Source organism: Sminthopsis crassicaudata, chromosome 3 (genome assembly GCF_048593235.1).
Source record: "Sminthopsis crassicaudata isolate SCR6 chromosome 3, ASM4859323v1, whole genome shotgun sequence".
NCBI lineage: Eukaryota > Metazoa > Chordata > Mammalia > Dasyuromorphia > Dasyuridae > Sminthopsis > Sminthopsis crassicaudata.
This window is the reverse complement of record NC_133619.1, coordinates 444273440-444298716: the sequence shown is the minus strand read 5'-3', so window position 1 is coordinate 444298716 and position 25277 is coordinate 444273440. Positions and strand designations below refer to the sequence as shown.

The 25277-nt window shown below is 36.2% G+C and overlaps 1 protein-coding gene across 6 annotated transcripts; it reads right to left on the bottom strand.

The window, feature by feature from the left end:
* Positions 1–1639: 1639 nt before the first annotated feature.
* SPC25 (SPC25 component of NDC80 kinetochore complex) lies at positions 1640–23748 on the bottom strand. Of its 6 annotated transcripts, none has more exons than XM_074303190.1 (8): positions 23232–23485; positions 21180–21326; positions 20728–20885; positions 20562–20627; positions 18255–18401; positions 15932–16036; positions 3878–3976; positions 1640–1975 (listed from the first exon to the last, which is right to left on the bottom strand). In XM_074303190.1, the coding sequence occupies exons 2-8, from the start codon at positions 21230–21232 to the stop codon at positions 1845–1847; spliced, it is 759 nt and encodes a 252-aa protein (XP_074159291.1). In that variant the 5' UTR covers positions 21233–21326; positions 23232–23485; the 3' UTR covers positions 1640–1844. The 6 variants fall into 6 exon arrangements, with proteins under 6 accessions (XP_074159291.1, XP_074159290.1, XP_074159294.1 ...); XM_074303189.1 differs by having other exon boundaries at positions 23218–23483; XM_074303193.1 differs by lacking the exon at positions 3878–3976 and having other exon boundaries at positions 23218–23748.
* Positions 23749–25277: the final 1529 nt, after the last annotated feature.

The window sequence follows — 25277 nt, the reverse complement described above, 5'->3', positions numbered from 1 at the left end:
ATTCATTTACATTTTGTATATTATTTTCTCAATATCAACTTTTTTCTCATTTAATTTAACCTTGAGATACTACATAGGTAATAATCTGAGTCATTTCAAGTTTATCTCATGTAGAAGGAAAAGTGAGCAGATCCAACATAAATGAAAAGCAAATGCACCATATCATACAACCTACAAAAATATAAATTGTCTCTATACTTAAGGGAAATCTTCAAATTATAATTTAAATGAAATTTTCTGATTCCAATTATCCTTGAAATATAAAACACCAAACCCATTGGTTGAACACCATGGCAAGTTTTGTGCTGATGTTTTCAGGTCGGTCTTAATAAGTAGCTATAAGTTTAAATATTTTTACCATTTTGCCATACTAGAAAATAGCAAAGAGCTTAGTTGGCCCTATGTGGATTTCATTTCCATCACTTTTACTACTTAAGCAGCTTTACTTCCCAATTTAGGCAGATCTCTAAATTATTTATTATATTTCAGCATCACATGGGAGACTTTTATAAGTATAGCATATTAAGTATATTTCACCAGCATGCCTTACATCTTTACTATAATGATGTAACTTCTATATGTATTACATTTTAAAAACACAATTTTCACAAAATTATTTCATCAGGTTAAAACCTTTTAAGCTAATTTTCCAATTACGCTACCAGTTCCTAATTTGTTTGTTCATAGCATGAAGAAAATTTGGAAAGGATTGAACTTGTTTTATTTGATCTCAATAGGGAGAATTATGAGAGAAACAGACTGGCTTGTTAAAGAGAAAAACAAAATAATTAAAAATATACAAAAATGGGATTGTGTAAATTAAAAGGCAGTCCTTCATTTGATATCTTCAAAGACTGAATGACATGTGGCCCTAACACGTACTCAGACCTATGAGTCTTCAGTTTTATAGATATGTTTTTTTCATTTATAAAATGAGGTATTGGACCAAATAACCTCCAAAATCTCTTAACCATAGTTTTATCATTGTAGAAGGAATTTCTTCTAGATACAAATTAGATCAGATAGTTTTTGAGATCCCTTTCAACAGAGATTCTGTGATCAGCATTTACTAGAAATATAATTAACCATCAGTAACTCATAGATCAGATCAGAATAATAGCAGATTTGTTTTTGAAATGTGCTTTGATAGTCCCCTAAACTTTAAATCTTAAATTTTGAGTAGTTATAAACCTCTCCCTGAATGAATGAGAATGATAAAGAGGTAGCTATCCTTAAACTCAGATTTCTAATGATGATGTCTAAAAGTAGAGCCCAGATTCAAGTCACCAGTTTAGGAAGGAGCCAGATTTACAGAAAAAAAAATGGCAACAATGATTTATGAATAAGCACTCAATACTGATGCATTCCTACTAATCAATCTTAACTTTCTAATGATGAATATTGCTGTAACTCTGGCTACACTGTTTTGCAACTTCAAATCAGTTAATGACCTTTCACATTGCTTTTTTTTACATTAAATGAAAAAATTCATTGGCTCTTATCTGCTCTAGTGTGGCTGGGTGGCAGTTGCTAATAAAATCTGGCTTATGGCTCAAGACAGAATTCTTCTTCTATTGGGTTGCTTATATACTGACCAATGAACTACTAGAAGATGTAACAATATAAACACCAAAATATATTATTGCATTCCATTTTTAATTCCATTAGACAACAAAACATTTTGGACAAAATTTGATTTTACAAGTATGCTATACAGTTTTATTAATTCCTGTCAGGCTATAATGCCACCAAAAATACAAAAGAGTCAGACATAAAACGGTCATTTACAAGCATTAAAGTAAGAAAAAAAAAAAAGAAAAGAAAATATAGTCTTCATACATTATTTACAGTTCATTACAGACTAAAGCAATAAAAGCTTTCCGAACATTGGCAAGGAAAGCTGAAAAATTGTTGGTCTTCCTTACTTTCTCTTGAAATTCTTCCAAGCATTCCAGATGAGGAGCACTATCTGATACTAAAAAGGAAAAAAATGGAGATAGTTAATAATGTAAAGTCAACAAATCAAATTCAGAGCTGGAAAAAACCTCAGAGACCATTTGGTCCAACCCAGAAGTGTGACCTCTTTTTCAACAATGGCCATTTCAAAGCCAGAAACTTATCTCAGAAAATCTTATTTTATTGCCACTGCATATTACCCCTTAAGGAATTAAAGCTGGTACATGGGAATATTTAGCCACCTTCCTATCCATCTTTCTAATTTGGAACATATGATATACAGAAAATATTTCAATTAAAAAATCGGTCCATTTTTTAAGAACTATACAGAACTTTCAATCTAATGAAATTGTAATTTTCCCTGTCCTATAATTTTGGTAGAAGTCAAACATGAAGGAGAACTTATAGAAAACAATGATATGGCATTGTTTACATAAACATCAGTAGCAGGAGAAATGAAGTGTCTAAGGTTCAAAACACCCCATCACAAACTTTTGCAGTGATGAGGGATGATTTTTCTTTTCTCGTATTCTACCACACAAGTAAAGTACATGTGGTATGGAGGAATGGAAAAAAGCCAGAAGAGATGTGCCTCTGGTCCATTATGTCATTGATCCAGAAATTGTAGATTATGTTTTGAATGGAGCTGACACATTGAAAAACAGACTATGAAAATCATCTTCTGGAAGGCTATAAACCACTTGGGAAGAGGCTGCTTTGCTGCCAAATCTACAAACTAATCATGCAGAAAGGCAGCTGATATAGTACTACCCAAGAAGTTACATAGCAGCATTTGTTTTACAGCATCTCCATGGGGAAAATCTCAAAAAGCCAAAAACAAAGTTGGCAGGAAGGGCTTTCTTAAGAAAATTCCAGGGGTAAAACTATTATCAGGAGTCATAAAACCCCTGGTCCCAAAACCATCTACAGCTACATTTTCACACACCAGAAACTGATGTTCATGAGATCATCAAGAATTAAATGTGTTCAGTACATCCTGGTTAAGTATAAAAAGATGTACATTTAATGAATTGATTAGTGAAGTAGATTCAACACATATTTTGGAATTATGAATAAGTTAGAAAAGTTTGGGTTTGGCAACAAACTGAAGTCAACTAAGCAGGAAATGTTATGGAAACCAACCTGCAAAAGAAACAGAAGTCAGAAATAATAGCCTGCTCGTGGGTCTGCCTGCTTCCAGTCTCTATCTACTCTAATCCATTTTTCATTTAGCTCTTAAAGTGATTTTCCTAAAACACAGGTCTGATCATGTCACCTCCCCTCCTCCAATTCAATAAATTCCAATGCCTTCTTATTGCCTCCACTTGGGTATTTGAATCCTTCAGCACTTAGCCCCTTCCTAAATTTCTACCCTTTTTACATCTAACTCCCAACATATATTTTTGACTTTCTCTTCCTTCTGGCCTCACTTCCTTTTCTCCTCCTCCCTCCCTCCCTTCCTTCCTTCCATCTTTAAATTTCTGGAGGAATCATTTATATTTATCATCAAACTAGCTAGACCACACTGTAGCCTCCTAGTTAAGCAGGTTCCCAGTTAAGAAGTCAGTATTTAACTTTGTACTCAGGCCCAATTCATGACTAGAAAGAAGAATCAAAACAAGTCAAATCGGGAAGGAATAGTAATATCTGGTAGGCATCTTGTATTTTCACTTCTACTTTTTTTATACTTTATGTTTTGTTTTGTTTTGTTTGTTTGTTTTTTGGTGAGGCGAGTTAAATGACTTGCCCATGGTCACAAAGCTAGTTAAGTGTGTATCTAAGGCTGGATTTGAAATCAGGTCCTCCTGACTCCAGGGCCTGTGCTTTTATCCACTATGCCATCTAGTTTCCCCTTTTTTTCATAATAAGATTTTAAAACAAGTTAGTAAGCAGAAGTACCAATTAGGCAAAATGTACGCACTTTCATAATCTCTTTCTTCATTTATGCGCAGGGAAAAGGTAAATGGCTTCTCATGATCTTTAGGATCAATATTTCGGAATATAAATTGAAGTTTTTCATCTGCAATTAAAAAGATTAAATTGCTTAGTCCACTATTATAATATGCTAGTTTTTAAAATTAAGATGAGAATTTACTATCTTTGCTAGCTGACAAACTCCTGTCTACAAGGGTAAGAAAACTTTTATTCACCCAGCTTCAAGAGGTAGTCTATCCTGTAGGAAATGTTTATTTCAGATTGTCCCTAGTTATTTTGAATTTAAAGATTCATGTACATCACACATCAAGTTGCTTTTCACAGCTGATAGCGTAATCAAGTAGATCTTTCCATTCTCTCAGGAAATTTTAAATGGTAGATTTCAAAGTATGATTTTACATACATCTGGATTTTCTGTTCAAAGATATGCAAAAGTAATTTTGAAAAAATGTGAAGGAAATTCTGCAAATCATTAAAGACAAGATTCTTGTGTGGAGCCAAGATGAAAGAAAAAAAGAAAGGGACTTGCCTGGATGCTCTAAATTCCCCCCCCAAACAACTTTAAATCACATCTCAAAATAATTTTCCAACCCAGTATAACATAGAAGGACTGCACAGAATGGCAGATGACTGTAGGAAGTGTGTCTCAATCAGATAAAGAGAAACACAAGCCCAGTGCAGGTGGTGTCTGGATATACCAGCAAGAGATTCTTGATCATCAATGACTCATAGTCCTAGCACATCAGACTAGTAGCACAGCAGGCCAGCAGTGAGGCTACCAGCTCCTGATACAAGAAGCAAGTGTCTAGGCTCTGTGGTCCCAGCACAGCCACCAGGCCCAGCTGCCCCAATGAGATAGGCTAGTGCCTAGTCCCAGAGTCCCTGATAAAGCAGGCAGGTATCCAGGCTCCTGATCACCCAATGCAAGGAGCTTGAGACAGTGGCCCCTGTACCCTAGAGACAGAGATCAACTTTAAAAGCTACAAAAATGAACAAAATAAATAAACAAACAAAAAACCCTGACCATATAAAGTTATTATAGGAATAATAAAATAATAAAATAAAACAAGGAAGTTCAAAACACAAATTCAAAAAAGGAGAACAATATCAAAATGCCAACAGAAAAAGCCTCAGTAACAAAATATAAATTGGTTTCAGGCCCAATTCCTAGAAGAGCTCAAAAAGAATTTTAACAATCAAATAAAAGAGGAAGAAGAAAAATTGGGAAAAGAAAGTTATGCAAGAAAATCATGGGAAAAAGAGTTAACAGTGAGGTAAAGAAAAAACACACAAAAAACGGAAAAGATATGCAAAAATTGACTGGAAAAAGCATCTACTTAAAAAGTAGAACTGGCCAAATAGAAAAGGAGATACAAAAGCTAACTGAAAAAAAAAAATTCCTTATAAATCAGAATTAGACAAATGTAATCTAGTAATTCTATGAGACATCAAGAATCAAACAAAATTGAAAAAAAGGAAAAAAAAAAAAAAAGAAGAAAATGTGAAATAGCTCATTGGAAAAACAATTGACCTGGAAAATAGCTCCACAAGAGATAACTTAAGAATTACCAGACTGCCTGAAAGCCATGATCAAAAAAATGTCTAGATATCATCTTTCAAGAAATACATATATATATATATATATATATATATATATATATATATATATATATATATATATATACATATATATATACATACACACACACACACACATATGTATGTATATAAAAGAAATTAAGAAAATACTCTAATATTCTAGAACCAAAAAGTAAAATAGTAATTGAATGAATTCACCAATCATCTCTTGAAAGAGACACTAAAATGAATACTCCCAGAAATATTATAGCCAAATTCCAGAATTCTCAGATCAAGGAGAAAATATTCCAAATATCCAGAGAAAAAATAATTCAAAGGAATGAGCAGCCACAGTCAGGATAATACAATACTTAGCAGTTTCTATATTAAAGGACATGAAGGCTTGGAATATAACATTCCAGAAAGCAAAGGAGCCTGAATTACAACTAAGACTCAACTATTCAACAAAACTGTAATCCTTCAGAAGAAAAAAAAAAAAAGACATCCCAAGAAATAAAGGACTTTCAAATATTCTTGATGAAAAGACCAAAGGTAAACAAAAAATTTCAATTTTAAGATACAAGACTCAAGAGAAGCATAAAAAAATAAACAAGAAAGAGAAAACATAAGTTATTCAATAAGGTTAAACATTTTATCCCTACAAGGATAGATATCACTTGTTACTCTTTAAAAGCTGTATCATTATTAGGGCAGTTAAGAGTTTACATAGATTGAGAGTGTAGGGATAAATTTATTCTTTTATGGGATGATATTTTTAACAAAATTAAGAGATAAAAAGGACTGCATTGGGAGAAGAGAGGACAGGTAGAATGGGATCAATTATTTCACATGAAGAGGCACAAAAGACTTATTGCAGGGGAGGAAAAGAAGGAAGTGGCGTGATCATCCCTTGAACCTTACTCTTATCAAATTTGGTTCAAAGAGGGAATAATACTCAGTTGGATATAGGAATCTGTTTTACCCTATATAGAAGTAAAGGGAGGAGAGAAAAAAAGGAGGGGCAGATAGAAGGATGGCAAATTGAGAGAGGTGGTCAGAAGCAAAACACTGGTGAGGAAGGGCAGGATGAAAAGAGAAAAAGAGGAGAGCAAAGAAAAGGAGAAGGAGAAAAAAGAAAGAACAGGGGGGAAATAGGATGGAAATACATAAAAGCGTAACTGTGAATGGGATGAATCATCCATAAAATGGAAGCAAATCACAGAGTAGATTAAAAAAACAGAATTCTACAATGTGTTATTTTCAAGAAACACACTTGAAGTATAAAAACACACAGAGTAAAATTAAAAGGATGGAGCAAAATTTATTATTTCAGCTGAAGAAAAAAAAAAAGGAAGTAGCCATCATAAAACTATATCATAGTTTCAGACAAAGCAAAAGGAAAAATAAACAAAGAAATAGCATCTTGTTAGGTGTACCATAATCAATGAATACTAACATATATGCACCCAATGGTATAGCATCCAAATTCTTAAAGAAAAAGTTAAGTGAGTTGCAGGAGGAAAAAGACAATACATATATATATATGTATGTATGTTGTACACACACACACACACACACACACAGAGAGAGAGAGAGAGAGAGAGAGAGAGAGAGAGAGAGAGAGAGAGAGAGAGAGAGAGAGAGAGAGAGAGAACTGAGTCAAATTTTAAAGAAAATTAGTTATTCCCCAATTGCTCAAGGAGGGACAATTTTCAGATGAAGAAATTAAAGCAGGTGGCATAATGATTAGAGCACCAGCCCTGAAGTCAGGAGAAACTGAGTTTAAATCTGCCCTCAGACACTTAACACTTCCTAGCTGTGTCACTCTGGGCAAGTCACTTAACCCCAATTCCCTCAGCAAAAACAAAACAAAACAAAACAAAACAAAACAAAACAAAACAAAACAAAAAAAAAAAAGTTAAGAAGAAAAAAGAAAGAAATTAAAGCTATCTAATCATATGAAAAAATACCCTAAATCCATCTATTGATTACAAAAATGCAAATTAAAACAATTCTGAAGCAACACCTCATATCTATCATATTGGCTAATATGACAGAAAAGGGGAATGTTAAAAGTTGGAGAAAATGTGGAAAAACTGGAATACTAATGCAGTTATGAATTGATGCAACCATTCTGAAGAGCAATTTGGAATTATACAAGATGTGCATTCCAAAGAGGATCATAAAAAAGAGAAAAGATCCATAAGTTTATCAAACTCTAGATTATTTTTTTCTGGGAATTAGAACAGGCAATGTTCTCTCTTTGCAGATGATGTGATGGCATACTTAGATAAACCTAAAGAATCAATTTAAAAACTTGGTGACACAACGTTAGCAAAGCTACAAAATACACATAAAACACCACCATTTCTATAATTACCAACAAAGTTCAGCAGAAAGTGACAGAATGAGAAAATATTTTTTAAAATAACTGTGACAATATAAACTACTTGGTAGTCTATTCACCAAGACAAACCCAGAAACTACATGAATATAATTACAAAACACCTTACACATAAAGTCAGAACTAAACAAATAGAAAATAATTGCACATGGGGAGGCCGAGCCAATATAATAAAAATGACAATTCTACTGAAATTAATTTACTTATGTAATGCCATAGCAATCAAACCACCAAAAATTATTTACAGAGCTAGAAAAACAAATTATTTAGAAAAACAAAAGGTCAACAATATAAAAAAAGTTAATAAAAACAAATGTGAAAGGTGATTTAAGTCCAGATATCAAACTGTATTATAAAGAAATAATCTTCAAAACTATCTGGCACTAAGAAATAGAGTGGTAGATCAATAGAATGGATTAGATATGCAAGACTCCCTAGGTAAATGATCTAGAGTTTGATAAATCCAAAGGCCCCAGCTTTTGGGACAAGAAGTAACTACTGAAAAAACTGCTGGGAAAACTAGAAAATAGAATGGCAGAAACTAGTAGAGACCCAACATTTTACACAGTATACTAAGATCAAAATGGGTACATGATTTAAATATAAAGGATGATAAAATAAGCAAAAGGAATAGTGTATCTGTCAAATCTATGGATAAAGGAAAAATTTGGGATTAAAGAAGAAACAGAGAACATTACTGCATGTAAAATGGACAATTAAGTTATATTAAATTAAACAGATTTTGCACAAAATGCAACCAAGAAAGAAAGCAGAAAACTGGGAAACAATTTATAAGCAAGTACTTCTGATAAAGGCTTTATTTCTTAAATATATAGAGAAGTTAGTCAAATTTATAAGAATACAAGTCATTCTCCGAATACAAGTCAAACAATATGGACGAGCAGTTTTCTGATGAAGATATTAAAGCTACATACAATCATATGAAAAAATGCTCTAAATCACTATTTATGAGAGAAATGCAAATAAAAAGAACTCTGCGGCACCATTTCACACCTGACAGATCTCTTGGTATATACAGAGAATTGTAAGAGGCATTAGAGGGTGGAATAAGACAAGCCAGAGTTACTTTTTGAGGAGAGAAGAGAAGAAAGGAGGTGTGGAGATTCCTGTGTCCATTCCTCTCATTTCGACCAAGAATAAAGACCAAGGACTTTTGCTTATCCTGATTCCGGCTCATTCTAAGGTATCCAGGGTGCTAACTCAGTCTTCACATTTGGTACCCAACATGTGAACCAAGGACTCTAATTTCACTGAAGTCCCTGATGACCAAGAAATTAGGTGAATATTTTAATAGACAAACAGGGAACTTACTTTGTTAAGGACTAAACTAGTAAATTTTTCTAGATGAAATAGGGCAGATATTAGGAAAAGATTCCCCCATCCCCAATCCCGCCCCAAAGGGGCGCTATAGAAAGTATACTTAAGTTGATCAAGGGACAAGGCTTAATTATAACTTGTTTGCAGATGACTAGACTCTTGGGTACATTAGAACACACATCCTCTTGGTTCTTAAAGGAAGAAGAAATAGGGCCAGATAATTGGAAGCTGGTAGAACAATTATGTGAATACTACAATGATAAAGATCCTCATTCAATTTCCAAGGAATCATTCTATACATAAACATAACACAATTGGCCTTAAAGAATCCCACAAGTTATAGAAAAAATTAAAATTTTAGGAAGAGCCAGAGGAGGAAGTGTGAGGAAAAAGAGGAAGACAATGAACAGTTTAATTACATAATCGCCAGAGGGCATGGGGACTTAAATAAGGTTCAAGGGCATGGTGATTCTCACTGTCACAAGGCAGCTTCAACCCCACCTAGGGAGCAGATTATTGACATGTCCCCATCAACTCCACCTTCTGGGATAGAGAGAGGAGGAGTATGGAAGGGGCAGTGATATCACCAGCACCTTCCCCCCCCCCAGCAATGATCCCCTCCTATGACTAGATTACAAGGCACTACTTAAAGCCACAGAAAAAGGCAGGATTTGGCTGATTTGAGAATAGAAATGTATCCTGTGATTCAATAGTTTAACTCTTCAGGTCAAAAAAGTAGAAGATACACTCCTATTCATATAGAAATCCTCAAAGACCTGAAAAAGGCTTGCTCTCTTTATGGAGCTACATCAACTTATGTTAAGATGTTATTACAGAATTTGGCTTATGAAGTAGTGACTGGAAATCTATAGCAAGGACATGCTTAGAACCTGGACAAAACTTGTGGGTTTCTGAATATCGTGAGCTCTGTAGGATACAAAACCAACAAAATAGTCATAGTGGAGTTAATCCTCCAATCACCTATGACCAACTAACAGGTGTAGGTTCTTATGTAGACATTTCAATACAGATTAATTACCCCATAGCAACATATGAATGAATTGCTGCTGCTGCTATCAAAGCATGGGCTTTTCTCCCCAGTAAAAACGACAAGGATGAGACCTTCACAAAAACTGCATAAGAGCCAAATGAACCCTTTGCTGATTTTGTGGTACGTTTGCAGACAGCTATCATACAAACTAATGGTGAAAATGTAGTAACAGACGTTATGATAAGGCAACTTGCTAAAGAAAATGCTAATGAGATTTGTAGAAGAATTATACTAAGACTACACAAGATGCTCCTTTAGAGGCGATCACAAGACATTGTGTGGACACAAATGCCTTTTATAGCCAGGCTATGATGCAGACTTCCCAAGATCCCAACATGGGAAGACAGGGACCCTTTTGGCAAGGGACTTGCAGAGAGACTCGTCAATGTTTTCAATGTGGTAAAGTAGGCCATCTGAAAGCTCAATGTTGGCATAGACACAGAGTGAGAAAACAGGGTGGGAGAACAAGACCCAAAACCCCATGTCCAAAATACAACAGAGGCTTTCTTTGGGTATCAGAATGTAGACTAATTCAGGGAAATGGGATGAGGGGCCCAGCTCCAGGGCCCAAGGCAAAATAATACTTGGGGCATGATGGCAGCCAATGCTATACCCAGAGAGTGCCTAGAAGTCCAGTACCTAGACATGACCAATCAGCCAGGAAGCCATCTGATGGGAGAAAGGGATTACATAATCAATCAGCCAGGAAGCAACCTAATAGGAGAAAGGTATTACAATTGGAGAGAATAGAGTTGTATGCATCTGGGGCAATGGAGATACCCCCTAGAGAGGTGAAAACTGTTCCTCTCCAGCCTATGGATCCCTTGACTCCAGGCACAGTAGGCTTGACCATTTCACTTCCTGAGAGTACTTATAAAACAGTGTTCATCCACACACTGATGTAGGAAACTGGAGAATGTGTAGATAATATTCCAGTCATTAATACAGATACACAATGTGTGACCTATCAACCAGGACAGGTAGTGGCATCAGATTTATTGATATAGACTCCTAATAGGCAATCTGGTGATAATCGCTCAGATTCTGACTTCAAGCAACAAAATCCAGGAATATACTAGACAGCAGCTGTGAAAGCTGACCGACCTATGCTCACTAACTATATAAATGGCATACCATTAGAAAGACTGGTGGACACAGTCATTAGAGGTGCCAACTGGCCCAGTCACTGGCCAAAGATTAAGGCAGACATGTCTGGTGTAGGCCGATCAATAGCAGCTGAAGTTAGTGTTAACCTTTGTGATAGACATTTGAAAATGAAACAGGAGTTTTTATTCCTTTTATAGTTGAAAAAATCCCCATCAATATATGGGGAAGAGACATTTTACAACAATTAAGATTAAAAATGAGTACTTCGGTTTTTTAGGCAGGGTTGTTGAAGGCCTGCCAACACTTTCACCTGTTCCTATCCAATGGAAAACTAATACACCAATGTGGATAGAACAGTGGCCCTTAGGTAACAATAAAATTCAGGCCTTATTAGATATAGTACAGGAGCAACTTGACCAAGGGCACTTACAACCTTCTCTAAGTCTTGGGAATTCCCCAGAATTTGTTGTAAGAAAGAAATCTAGAAAATGGAGGATGTTGTCTGATTTAAGAAAGGTAAAGGAACAGATGGAAACTATGGAAACTCTTCAGCCTGGACTTCCATCTCCTACTCAGTTGCCTAGAGAATGGCCTCTTTGGGTTATAGACATTAAAGATTATTTCCATTCTCACCTCTAATATATATAAGCTCTTTAAGGAACTTCAAGATTAAGTGAGAAAGCATCCAGGTAAGATTTATATCTTGTATGTCCACTCTCATAGTGGACTTCCAGGTCCTATTTTTGATGGTAATTCAAAGGTAGATAGCCTTCTAATTATGTTGGCCAATACTCCTTTATTTCAAGAGGCCCAAGAATCTCATTTTAAATATCATCAGGTGTAATGTTTTTTTATCTAAATTGTAATCATTCTCTGTGAGCAGATCTCTTGGGAAGCTTCTGGAGGCAGCCTTAGTTTTAGTTCAGTTTCAATAATCACCTCAAATGCAGCCAGGAGTTAAAGTTCAAATCCTTTATTGTCTCTTCCAAAATCTTATCTCCATCACTTGGGGCTCGGCTAGTTTTCTGGAGGCCTTCCTTTCTTCTTGGTTCCCAAGAGCTCTTGTCCAAATGTCTCCAGCCAGCACAAATGTAGAAGTGGGAATGACTCTTGACTCCTCCTCCAAGAGAGTGGGTTTGTGAATCTCCCGGAAGTCAATCCTAGTTGTAAATCTCCTGGAAGTCCCCTGAAGTTCTCCCAAAGTTCTGAGAGCTTCTCACTTATATGTTCCACACTGAGTATACACCAATCATTATATCACGAGGAAACCATTGTTGTAGGATTAAATCAATGCTAAATTAAGATTTAACTCCTCAACTCCACTCAGTACCTTGTTTCAAGTTCTGGCCCATAACATCTCCTTGTAGGGTCAGATCAATCATATTGAACCATGCTAAATTAAATAACTATTGTCTCTATTCATTCCAGTAACTTAGCACCTTGTAAGAATCCTAACAATCAAGCTGCTTGAGCTTTAAATTTACAATTTGGAACAGCAAGAGAGGAAGCTAGGAGCACAGTAAAAGCCTGTTAAATTTGCCTTCCTTTCCATGCTCCTACACTCCCTCATGGTTTGAGACCTAATGAAATTTGGCAAATGGATGTGACCCATTATAAATCTTTTGGTCATCTGTCTTTTATCCATGTTGTGGTAGACACCTTTTCAGGATTTACTTTTGCAATACCAGCAGCAAAAGAGACAGCCTGAGTGGTCACTGAATTCCTTATAAAGCATTTGCAATTATGGGTGTGCCACAAGCAATAAAAACAGACAATGAACCTCCATATACTTCTAAACATTTTGCACTTTTGTGCACAGCATAAGATTTTACATACCACTGGCATACCCTTTAATCCTCAAGGACAGGCAATAGTAGAGAGGAGAAACAGAGACATTAAGATACTCCTCCTAAAACAAAAGAAAGGGGGAGCCACAGGTAACCCTAGAGAACTTCTAAATCTAACCTTTTATACTATTACCTTCTTGATTTTTGACAAAGATGCACTGGCTCTGGCAGACAGGTTTTATAACCTACCAGAAGGGCAGTGTCCAGTGCGAGCAGCTCCACTATCTTTAGATAATCGCCAGGTCATGTGGAGAGACCCAGAAAGTGATGAATGGAAGGGAACAGATAGATTAACTGTGTGGGGGAGAGGGTTTGCTTGTATATCTACAGATGGAGAAGGAATCAGATGGGTGACAACAAGCCGTATTCGCCTTGTCCATTGGAACGAAGAAGATCCAAGAATCAAAGATCGGGTGGTTTTATCACGGATTGCATCCACCACTGAAAGAGCCTGGCAGTTATGGCATTTGACTCATGGACATCAAAAATTGTTGGACTTCAAAACCCTCAGGAATCATTGGATTCTCTGAGACATGATAAGACTGTTACAGAACTTGAAAACCCTCAGGAATCATTGGATTCTCTGAGACATGATGAGACTGTTTCAGGACTACAAAATCTACAGGAATCTTGGATTCCCTAACATATAAAAAGATTGTTGCAGGACTTCAAAAACTTGTGGGGATCACTGGATTCCCTGACATGTGAAGCAATGGACAATAGATTGGTTTTGGACTATCTCTTGGCAAGGCGTAGGTGTGACTGATGTTTACATACCTTCCTTCTAGGACTTCTGGAAATCTTTTACAACACTATGTTGATTTATATTGTTTGTTATATCACTACTTGCATGTGCAATTCATATTTGTTACACCACATTGAGCCTGCAATGGCTGTGGGGAGAGTCATCACTAATAGCTTGTGCATTATTGCTATGTGCTTGTGTAATATCTTCCATGCTGATAGGTTTGTGCATACCTGTCTCTAATAAGACCCTTCAGCCCAGAAATACGCTAGCAATCCCCCCTTCCCTTTGGTGTTTTTCATCTCCCTTCCTGAGATGTCAGGGAGGACGTGATCATCTCCTTTTTAGTGTTTTCACCTCCCTTCCTGAGAAGTCGGGGGCGGGGAAGGTGTGATCACCTCCTTTTTGGGATTCTCACCTCCCTGAGAAGTATTCTAAAACAAAAGAAAGCAGGAGATGTAAAGGGCTGAAACTGAGCAGATGCATTTGGATAACAGAGCACTTAAGGCTAATTACCAATTGGATAATAATCTATTAGCATATGCTTAGAGAATGACCTGGCCTACTATCCTGTGCTGGCTCTATCTGTTGGAGTATACAGAGACTTATAAGAGGGGATTAGAGGGTGGAATAAGACAAGCCAGAGTTACTTTTTTAGGGAAGAGGAGAAAGAAGATGTGGAGATTCCTCTCATTTCGACCAAGAATAAAGACCAAGGACTTTTGCTTATCCTGATTCCGGCTGATTCTAAAGTATCCAGGGTGCTAACTCAGTCTTCACAGAAAATGATAAATGTTGGTGAGGATATGGGAAAATTGGAACTAATGTATTGTTGGTGGAATTGTGAAGTGATGCAACCATTCTGGAAGTAATCTGAAACTATGCCCAAAGGCTATCAAATTGTGCAGACCCCTTGATCCAGCAATACCAATAATAAGTCTGTATTCCAAAAAGATCCTAAAAAAGGACCCACTTGTACAAAAATATTTATAGCAGCTTTTACTGTGGTGGCAAGGAGTTGGAAATTGATGGCATGCCCATCAATTGGGAATGGCTGAATAAATTATGATACATGATCATAATGGAGTATTACTGTGCAATAATAAGAAATGATGACCAAGCAGAATTGGAAAAATTAGCTGAATGAGGCTGAGTGAAATGAGCAGAACCAGAAGAACACTGTACACAGATAATAGCAATACCTATACAATGATCGACTGTGAATGACTTAGTTTTTCTTAGCAATACAATTCTAAGATAATTTCAAAGGACTCATGATGAAAAATGCTATCTCTGCCCATACCCACTTCCAGAGAAAACACTGATGAATATAAACCAAAGTATGCTATTTTTCACTTTCTGTATGCCTTTTTTTTTCATTTGGGTCTGTGGCTTCTTTCACAAGATGACTAACAAGGTAATACACGTTGCATATTTGAACAGTTATAAACTTTATCAAATTGTTTACAGTCTCAATAAAGAGATGAGGGAGAAAGAAAATTTGAAATTCAAAATTTGCTAAAAATGAATGTTAATTATTTTTACATGTAACTGGAGAAAAATGAAAATTATTAAAAAACAAAAAACAAAAAAACAAGATTTTTTTCAAAATGTTTTGGATAGCATTTCTATTTATTTGACCTGTACTCAATTTCATAATGGAAAAAAACTGCTGCCAATAGAGCAAAATTTTTAAACTGGACAATCTCTAATATCAAAACAAAATAGTAAGGAAGAAAAAAACTTAACAAAATGCCCAACTGAACAAACTGAAATAGAAATATTTAATGGTTATGGCAAGATTATGATTTTAAAACTGATCAAAGCTTACAAAAGAGGGAAAGTTCAAGATCTCATTTGTAAAGGCCTTAAATTCTCATCTTTGTAACAAAGGATACTGACTTTTCTGATCTCAAAAAATATTAATTCTACAATGTATTTAGAATCTGATATTGAAAATAAAAACTTACCATTAATTTTTCGAATTTCCAGTCCAAGGTGATCTTTATACAAATTGTAAGATTTCTGCAGCATTTTCAACTTTTCCTTATTGGCTTTGTTAGCAGCAGCAATAACTATTAATTTTAAAGAATAAGCATCAAAAACTTGCTGGAATTCAACACACTTGGCTGGAAAATCTATAATATTGGAATTAATTGTTCTTTAAACATTTAGTAGAATGCACTAGTGAATCCATCTGGCCCGGGAGATTTTTTTCTTAGGGAATTGATTAATAGTTCGTTCAATTATTTTTTTCTAAAATGGAAATATTAAGTAATTTATTTCCTCTTCCGTTAATCTGGGCAATTTATATTTTTGTAAGTATTTATCCATTTCACTTAGATTATCAGATGTATTGGCATAGAGTTGGGCAAAATAGCTCCTAATTATTGCTCTAATTTCTTCTTCATTGGTGGAAAGTTCATCCTTTCCATTTTTGATATCAGGAATTTAATTTTCTTCTTTCCTTTTTTTAATCAAATTAACTAAAGATTTATCTATACTGTTAATTTTTCATAAAAATCAACTTAATTTTCATAGTTAAATAGTTTTTTTACTTTTATTAATCTCTCCTTTCATTTTCAGAATTTCAATTTTGGTATTTAATTTTTAATTTGTTCTTTTTTTAGCTTTTTTAGTTGCATGCCCAATTTATTGATCTTCTCTTTCTCTCTTTTATTCAAGTAAATGGAGATATAAAATTTCCCCTAAGAACTGCTTTGCCTGCATCCCATAAATTTTGGTATGTTGTTTCTTTATTGTCATTCTCTTGGATAAAATGAATGACGTCTATGATTTGTTGTTTCACCCATTCTTTAGGATTAGATTATTTAGTTTCTAACTGATTTTTGATCTATTTTTCCCTGACTCTTATAATTTTTATTGCAACACGATCTAGAAAAGATACATTTACTATTTCCGTCTTTGATTTTAAGGTTTTCATGCCCTAATACAGGATCAATTTTGTAGAGGTTCCATGTGTCTCCGAGAAAAAAGTATATTCCTTTCTAGTCCCATTCAATTTTTTCCAAAGGTCTATCATACCTCACTTTTCTAAAATTCTATTTACCTCCTTATTTATTTTGCAGTTCGATTTATCTAGTACTGATAGAGCAAGGTTGAGATCCCCACTAGTACTTTTGCTGTCTATTGCTTCTTGCAGTTCTCTTCTCTAGGAATTTGGATGCTACACCACTCAGTGCATGGACGTTTAATATTGACATCCTTTCATTATCTATGGTATCCTTTAGCAAAATGTAGTTTGATTCTTTATCTCTTTTAATTAGATCTGGTTTTGCTTTTGCTTGATCTGAGATCAGGAGTGCTACTCCTTTTTTTTTGCTTTTTGTTAACTTCAGCTGAAGCATAATAGATTCTGCTGCTAGAAAATCTAGTAGCAAACATGAATGAGAAGCATACTTCAATCCATTCCATCTCCATTTGTACCCTGTCTTATATAAGGGAAAAAGCAGCATTTGTTCTAAAATCCATAGAAAAATTGGAGATAAGGAACGTGTAAAGACTATTGTAGAAAAAGCCATGTTTTTGGTAGTTTATATTCCTTGAGATGATCAGTTTTTTTCAATAAAAAGAGAGTTCATTTCAAAGCAAACATCCCTAACTACATGTAAGGCACTTGTGCTTCGATGCACAGAGGGAGATTCACATGAATATAGAGTTTCACTTCCTTTGAAATTATTTTGATCTGCTCAAAATTGGAAATAGCAATTCTATTGTATTTACTAGAATACTACTGTATTAAGGACATAATTATCTCTTAGTAAAAATAGTCAGGTATGCTATTTTAGGATTTTAAAAATATCACAAAGCCAAAGTGAGAGTTGGAAGACATGTGAAAAGTAACAATTCAGTTGCTGACTGCTTAGCTACTCTGCTTCTACAGATTTCTGAGTTCAAATATTTTGATGTTTAAATATAGATTCTTTCCATGAAGTCTTTTTAGAAAAAGATATATATTGGCTTCAAACTCTTAGTTTCTCACTATGATTTATCCCAAACTATTCTTACTTAGTGACACTTTTCTCCTCTTCAATTTAATTAAGTTGTCTTATTATAAACAGAATTTCTGTTAAGTATAACTCAGGAAGAGTCAAAAAACAGACATTGAGTTTCCACTGAAAAACCTGATAGAGACCAGTCCCTTTACAGACAAAGAGCAGCCCTGCTTAGATTTAGATTTTTCATCACTCTGAAAGGTGATATATATTCCTGTCAATAAAAGACAGAACAATTTAACATTTCAAAACTTTATTTACAAAGATAAATACTTACTTTCTTTTTTCTTACTCAGTGATTCCTTAAGATCCTGTATAGTTTTTGTTAGCTTTTCCACTTCACATTTTTTGTCTTGTATACTATCAATCAGTTTTGCTAAATTATCTTGTTTTTCTTGAATAAGCTTATTCTGGATATGAATCTCTGTGGAAATATATATGTGCATACATATGTATATAAGTTTATATGCATATATAATAATTATTTTTATTAAATTACAATGAATACTTATTAAGGAACAAAGCAAGAAAGCAAGAGACTAAGAACTTTTTAAAAAGCTTTTAAAGTATTTATATAAAATAATCTAGTTTTAGAAAAAGAAAATAAAGCACAAAGCACTAGTATTAGGATTTTGGGCAATGCTTTCAGAAAAACATCTCTCTGATAACCCACATTTTAGCTTGTAAATATATGAGATAAAACAAAACACTTTCTAAAAATTGATGGTGAAAATGACGTTTTCTAAAAAAAAAAAAAAAAAAAAAAAAAAAAAAAAAAATTAAATTAATAAGACAGTATAACCATGTCATATGTTTTTATAAGAAGTTATTTATAATGAAAGAGTTAGCTTTATATGTACAAAATCTATCTAAATGAATAAATGTAGAGATAGCAAGTAAGAAAGCAATAAATATTTAAGTGACTACTAGGTACTATGCTAATTGCAGGGGTTACAAAAGGAAAATATCAATCCAGACTCAAGGAGCACTTGGGCGGGTTCCTCAACAAGTGTAAGCCTGTGAATAGGATGGAAGGAAGCAGTTAAAAAGTTTCATGTGTGAGGAATCGCAAAGATGCCAATAACAATATGGAAAAGGTAAAAAGACTGGAAAGGTAAGAGAGTCAAGTTACAAAAGGCTTTAAAAGACCAACAGAGGATTTTATTTGATATTGGAAGCAATAAAGTCATTGGAGTTTACTGAATGGTAAGGATGGTGGTGACAATCATACATTCACTTTAGATAAAAGAACAATTTGAAAGTGGAGCAGAGGATGGAGTAGAGTGGGAAGAGACTTCAGCTAAATAAAAAAAGAGCAGGCTATTGTAATAATCTAAACATGAGGTACTAAGGTGAGGTAGTAGTGTCACAGAAAAGAAGGGATCGTATAAAAGAAGTTACAAAGTCATACTCAAAGGGGAATGGGGAGAGGAAAGAGAAGATGAGAGATGGTGAATAGTCATGATAACTGGATCATTAGTCTAAGTGATTTGGAGGATGGCAATAAAGAAGTCTGGAAGAAGGGAGGTTTTAGGGGAAAAGATAACGAAGTCATTATAAATGTCTGTGTAACATTTTCCCCTGAAAAAGCTTATAGCCTACATGTAATATATCTGTATATGACAACTAGTTCCTAGACCAAGAATTTTAAACCTACATTCCATAAACTTGTTTAAATAAGTTTTATAACTATTTCAATATAATCGGTTTCCTTTGTAATCATAAATATTTATGCATTAAAAAAAAAGATTAAAAAAAATACCCCCTCCCCAAAACCCAGTTACCCTGATCCATATTTTTACTCTTTTAGCCCAACCTCTCTGGGGATCTTGTAGTATAAAAGGCTTCTATTCTCTAACCCCTAGCAATCAGGATAAAGGGCCTAACCCAATTTCTACAAATAAAATCTCAAGAAAAGCTATCTGACAAAAGTGAAAATGTAGAAGAAATTTAGCAGGGAACAAAAGAGCAAAAGTAATTTAAACTAATAATAATTATAAGATTTATGAATAAGAGTAAAATACTACAGCTTCCATAGATATTTATTATCTCCATAGAAATAGCCCTTAAAACATACTGGAAGTTATATTAAATGTCAATCACACATGATCCCAGTCTGGTGGATTGGTAGTTTTGAACTATGGTAAGATTTCATGTCTTCAATAAATCTTACCCTGCATGATGTCAATTTATTGAATCGGAGAACTCCAGGATGCATAGGAAGGGATAAACCACTTCAGGTAAGAAATATAAGAGTAAAGTTTCAGTTCAGGACAACAGTGGTCTTATAAAAAAGGGTATTGGTCTATATTTCTAGCCTAAGAGAGATAAGGAAAAGAAAGAGTGAGAACGAAAGAGAAGAGAAGGAATGAATAAGGGTGAAAGAATGAGAGAAAGAAGGAAAGAAGAAAAAAAAGGGAAATAGAAAAATTGATATTCTAATTCTTTTTTCTAAAATCTTAATTTATCCATAATTAGTGCTCTCAATATGTAGAACACAATAAAAACTGATTCATTTTACATAAGCATTAATAGTTAAGAAAAAAAATTGACAATCTTAAAAAAAAAAAAGTCAATCACATACTATTTCTGAATTCCAGACAAGTCTCAATCATTCGTTCTTCTTCTTTTATTTTTGTGGATAATTTTTCTATAAGAAAAAAAATGGATTTTAAGTTTCAATTTAAAAAAGTTTCAATCAAATAACGTGGGCATAAAAACAATAGCATGTTTCAAGCTTCCTAGAATACCTGTCAATGCTTCAACTGAGTCTTTATAGGTATCTCTCAGCCCCATCACTTGACTATAGTGTTCATTGAATGTAGTATTTCGGAATCTGTTCCAAAAGTCATTTATACTTTCATTAAATATATCCAGTTCCTCTTCTGGCTTTATATGAGACATTATGCTACAACAAATAGGATAGAGAACATTTTATCAATTAATGCAAAAAAGGCAATTTATTGTTACACTGAGTGGTAATTTAGGACATTGAAAACTACTTGGGTATTCAACGACCCTGAGATTTCTATGTTACTGTGAGATATTCCCTCTGCATTACTGGGAACATGACTGTCATAGAGCAAGGCAATAGGATTATATATCACCAAAACTTAAGTTTTTATTTATCAAAAAGGTACTGAAGGCACAATGAAAGGAATTAAATACTATTATCATAGTAATAAATCTGCGAACATCTCACCTGGCAACCCAAATCACGGTTGCAGAGAAAACACCATTATTCTGTTGTTTCATTTTTCAGTAGTATCTGACTCTTCACGACCCCATTTGGGGTTTTCTTGATAAAGATACTAGAGTGGTTTGTCATTTCCTTCTTCAGTTGAGGAATCTAAGACAAACAGAGTTAAGTGACTTGCCTAGAGTCACACAGCTAGGAAGTATCTGAGGCCATATTTGAATTTGGGAAGATGAGTTCCTGACTCCAGGCCCAGTACCTAAATGACATGCTAGCTAGCTGCCCATACTGTTAGGGAAATGCTACCTAACCAGAAAGTTTTTTCCATCTAACAGTCAAAACAGGCTACTGTCTACAAATACTTTACAATTTGATTTGGGGTAGAATTCAGTGGTCCTCAAACTTTTTAAGTAGGGGGCCAGTTCAGGCCGGACTATAGTAAAAACAAAACCTCAGCCCCTCAGCCCATCTGCCATAACCTGGCAGACCACATATGCAGGCCATAGTTTGAGAACCCCTGGTAGATTTTATGGTTCTTGTATGATATATACCCTACCTGTAGCCTTGAGAGCTGGTAACCCAGAGGGTAAAACAGTTCTAAATCTTTTTTTGAGAATTACCAAAATTAAGCAGCTTTTGTAGGAAATGAGGACTGAACACTCAGGTATATGCCCAAAGGGTCTGTAGAGGATTTTCTGAACTTAGCTTGCCCCAACTTCCTAACACTAGCTCCAGACTTGAAATAAAGTCCAAAGTTCTAGAACCATTCCAGAGCTCAGAATATAAATCGGGGAGTCCCTCCAGGCAGATGTATATGTATATATGAGTGTATATACACATACACACATATGGACACACACAGAATTCATTCTTTCACCTTAAACACTCCCCCCTTCCACACTTCCTGTTTACTATCCTCCCAGTCAAGATATTCATTCTTTCATCAATACAAATATTATTTGATTGTTTGGAATGTTCAATAACTCAAGACATTACAGAAATAGAAAAAAGAGTAAAATAGTCCTGATTTCCATGGAGTTTATGAACACTTTAGGACCTATGAAACTATGCAACAAACCTCCCCATAAAATGAAAACAAATGAATGCTATGCTCAGCTCCACAAATCTCCTAATCAGGCAGTCATCAAAATGAACATTCAAAAAAGTAGTGCAAGGACCTATTGATGATTAAAGATGCAGGGTAAATCACATCTAATGTTCCAAATGTCCAAACGGACTGAAATCACTAGTGACATTTTAATCTCCTTCACCAAAAAACCACTATAACAATAGGTCTTGAACAGCATTAAGATCTAGATGTCACCAATCATTGAGAAGCTCGGCCCAAGAGAAAGTTTTCTACTCTTTTTCAGTTTTACAGGAGAAATCCTAAAATGCAACTTTTAAATTGGGGGCAAGGCAGGTGAGGCTAGGCCCCCAGACGCCTGCGCCCCAGTTCTTGAGGTTCTGCTAGCTGCAGCTTTTAACCCTACCTTCCACACGTCCCTAACATCTCAGCTCACCCTGTGGCCCTAGATCAGCTACCCGGTCTTAATCTGGTGGTGTCATTTCTACCAAGGATCATCCCTGGGATATGTCCTTCTTACCGCTTTTTGATTTAACTCTTGTTAAGGCATCATTAAGGAGGCCACAGAACACGATACCAAACGACAAGCATTTATTAATTGCCTACTGTGTGCCGTTCGCTATGCTAAAAATACTGGGGAAGAAAAGGAAAGGAAAAGCGTCCGTCCCTAAGGAGTTTACAATGTGGGGAGTGGGGGGTCGGACAAGAAACGTGCAATATAGAGCTTGGATTGGAGTAATTCAAAGCGAAGGCACTGGCATTAAGGAACACCAGAAAAGGCAGGGATCCATGGGCGGGAACGCTGGATCTTCAGAATGAGTCCCTGGGTTTGATAACAGCTTTGACAATTACTAGCTAAGTGACCTTGAGCAAGTCGTTGTTAAATGAGCCCCATCCTCTGAAGCCCACCCCCTTCCCATCCCCCCTCCCCGCCCCCATCCCTTAGGCCCTTCCTACCCTCCTCAGCCCACCGGCTCCAGAGATCCCCGAGCTCTCGGATCCCGACGCTCCCGCTGGCGCAAAGACGGCCGGCCGCTTTAGTCCGGAGTGCCTGGGAGCAGATTTCGCCCCGGTTCTTTCTCGCCTCCAGCCGCTGCCACCTCGCCCTCCTTCCTACCGAGAACGCTTAAACCGACACATAAACTGAGGCCAACAACAAAATTTTAAATGAAGACTGCCTCCCGCCTCCCTTCCCGGAAGTGCTATTGGAATTTGATTGGCTGGCGGTTCAAGTTCTCCGCGTGGTGATTGGTTCATAAAACTCTGTGGCGTTCTCCTAACGCGTCCGAGAAAGAACGGCATTGTGGGATTTGTAGTTTCTCGGTTATTTTTAAAAAGCCAGATAGCGGTTTCACATTTTTGCTGGAATGTTGAACTTGAGCTCGGTTCTCTAGGGCACTTTTCCCCAATGCCGCGACTAGAATTTAGTTATATGCATTTTTCTAGCACTCCATTCAAGTGGAAGCAGCCATTTCTGATTAAACGAGTTCTTGGGAAGGATTCGGCTTGGAAGCCAGAAATCCTGGGTCGGAATCCTGACCGAGTCTTCTCCTAAGCTAGGGATTTGGGGCGCGACGCTTCCGGGGGCGGGGCTGGGTACCGAGAGGGGTGCGATCTGACGTTCCAGCACTGGGCGCACGGGACACCCGAAGGGGCGAGGGTGAGGATGCCCGCCCTCCGGCACTAAGCCACGCCCCCCAGAGAAGGGAACGCGCGCTGGAAGATGAAGTCACTGGGCTCAGTCTCCTTCAGTGTCTGAGGCCTTGTACATCCGCAGCCAGCGCTCTTTCTCCCGCGGCCTGAGAACCAAACCGTGCGGCCGGAGGGAACCTCTGGGGACTCTGAACTTTTGTGTCAGGCCGCCGTAGGCGTCTTCTCTGTCCACTGAAACCTAGGGACCCTTTCCCGGAATAACGGCTTTAACCGCATAAAAAAGGATTGCAAAATCTGAAAGTGTTCCCAAAGCATCAAAGAAAAAAAAAAAGTCTCCTGCATCCTACAATCCTTGCTTTAAGGAGCTCTAGTCCTAATGAAGTTATGCAAACCCCCTGGAGAGTTGTAAAAGTATAAAAAATAGACTAATATTTGATCAGGACAGCTGGGGAGTGCAGTGTAGAGAGAGGGCGGGGGACCGGAGGTTAGATGTGACGTCACTTAACTCTGCCTCAGTTTCCTCGTTTGTAACATTTGGAGAAGGAAATGCTAACCACTCGGGTATCCTTGCCAAGAAAACCCTAACTGTGGTCCAGTAGAAGCTCTCGGGTCAAACAACAATATCTGATGAATCAGTCCAACCTGCCCAGGCACTTCCTTAGTTTACCAGAGTAAGAATAACAGCTCACATTTGTATATTTTTTACTACATGCCAAAAAGGTGAAGTGCTATACAATTATTACCTCATTTGAGTCGGGCTAGGTGTTACTGTTATGCCCATTTTACAGATGGGGAAACTGAGGCGAACAGATTGGGTGATTCCCCCAGCGTCACACAATTAAAACTGTTTCATGGCTGGGTTTGGATTCTGGTCTTCCTGACTCAAAGCCCATTTCTCTTATTTCACATGTGAACGCATTGAAGCATATTTAACAATAATTTGCTCATACATAGCTAATAATTGTCAAAATTTATATCCAGAAACTCATTCTTCAGATCCCTCAGTCTTTCCAATTAATTCCTGCCTGTTAGGATTACTAGGTGAGAACTCAAGTTGTCTGGACAATGACAAGGTGAGAATTCAGGTTGTCTGGACAATTGCAAGATGAGAACTCAGGTTGACTTGACAGAAGGAGCAAGCTCATTGGTTGAAGTGGTTCTTCCCAGAAGCCCTTGCATTATCCCACGCCCATTCTCTGGGAGGATAAAAGAGGCAACATTGGGCCTGGAAAGCAGATTGGACTGGAGAAGGACAAGAGTCAAAGAGGAGAAGTCTCTGCATTACATCAGGCCTGACGGGGCTCTCTGCAGGAAGGGAAGTCACTTCTCTGGACAAGAGTTAACAGCAACTGCCTGGAGACAAC

Coding starts and splice junctions, on each gene's coding strand:
- SPC25 (XM_074303190.1), bottom strand. CDS start 21,232: ATGAAACAACAGAATAATGGTGTTTTCTCTGCAACCGTGATTTGGGTT. Junction 20,886..21,179: donor ACCGTGATTTGGGTTGCCAG/GTGAGATGTTCG, acceptor TATTTGTTGTAG/CATAATGTCTCATATAAAGC. Junction 1,976..3,877: donor TGAAGAAAGAGATTATGAAA/GTGCGTACATTT, acceptor TTTCCTTTTTAG/TATCAGATAGTGCTCCTCAT.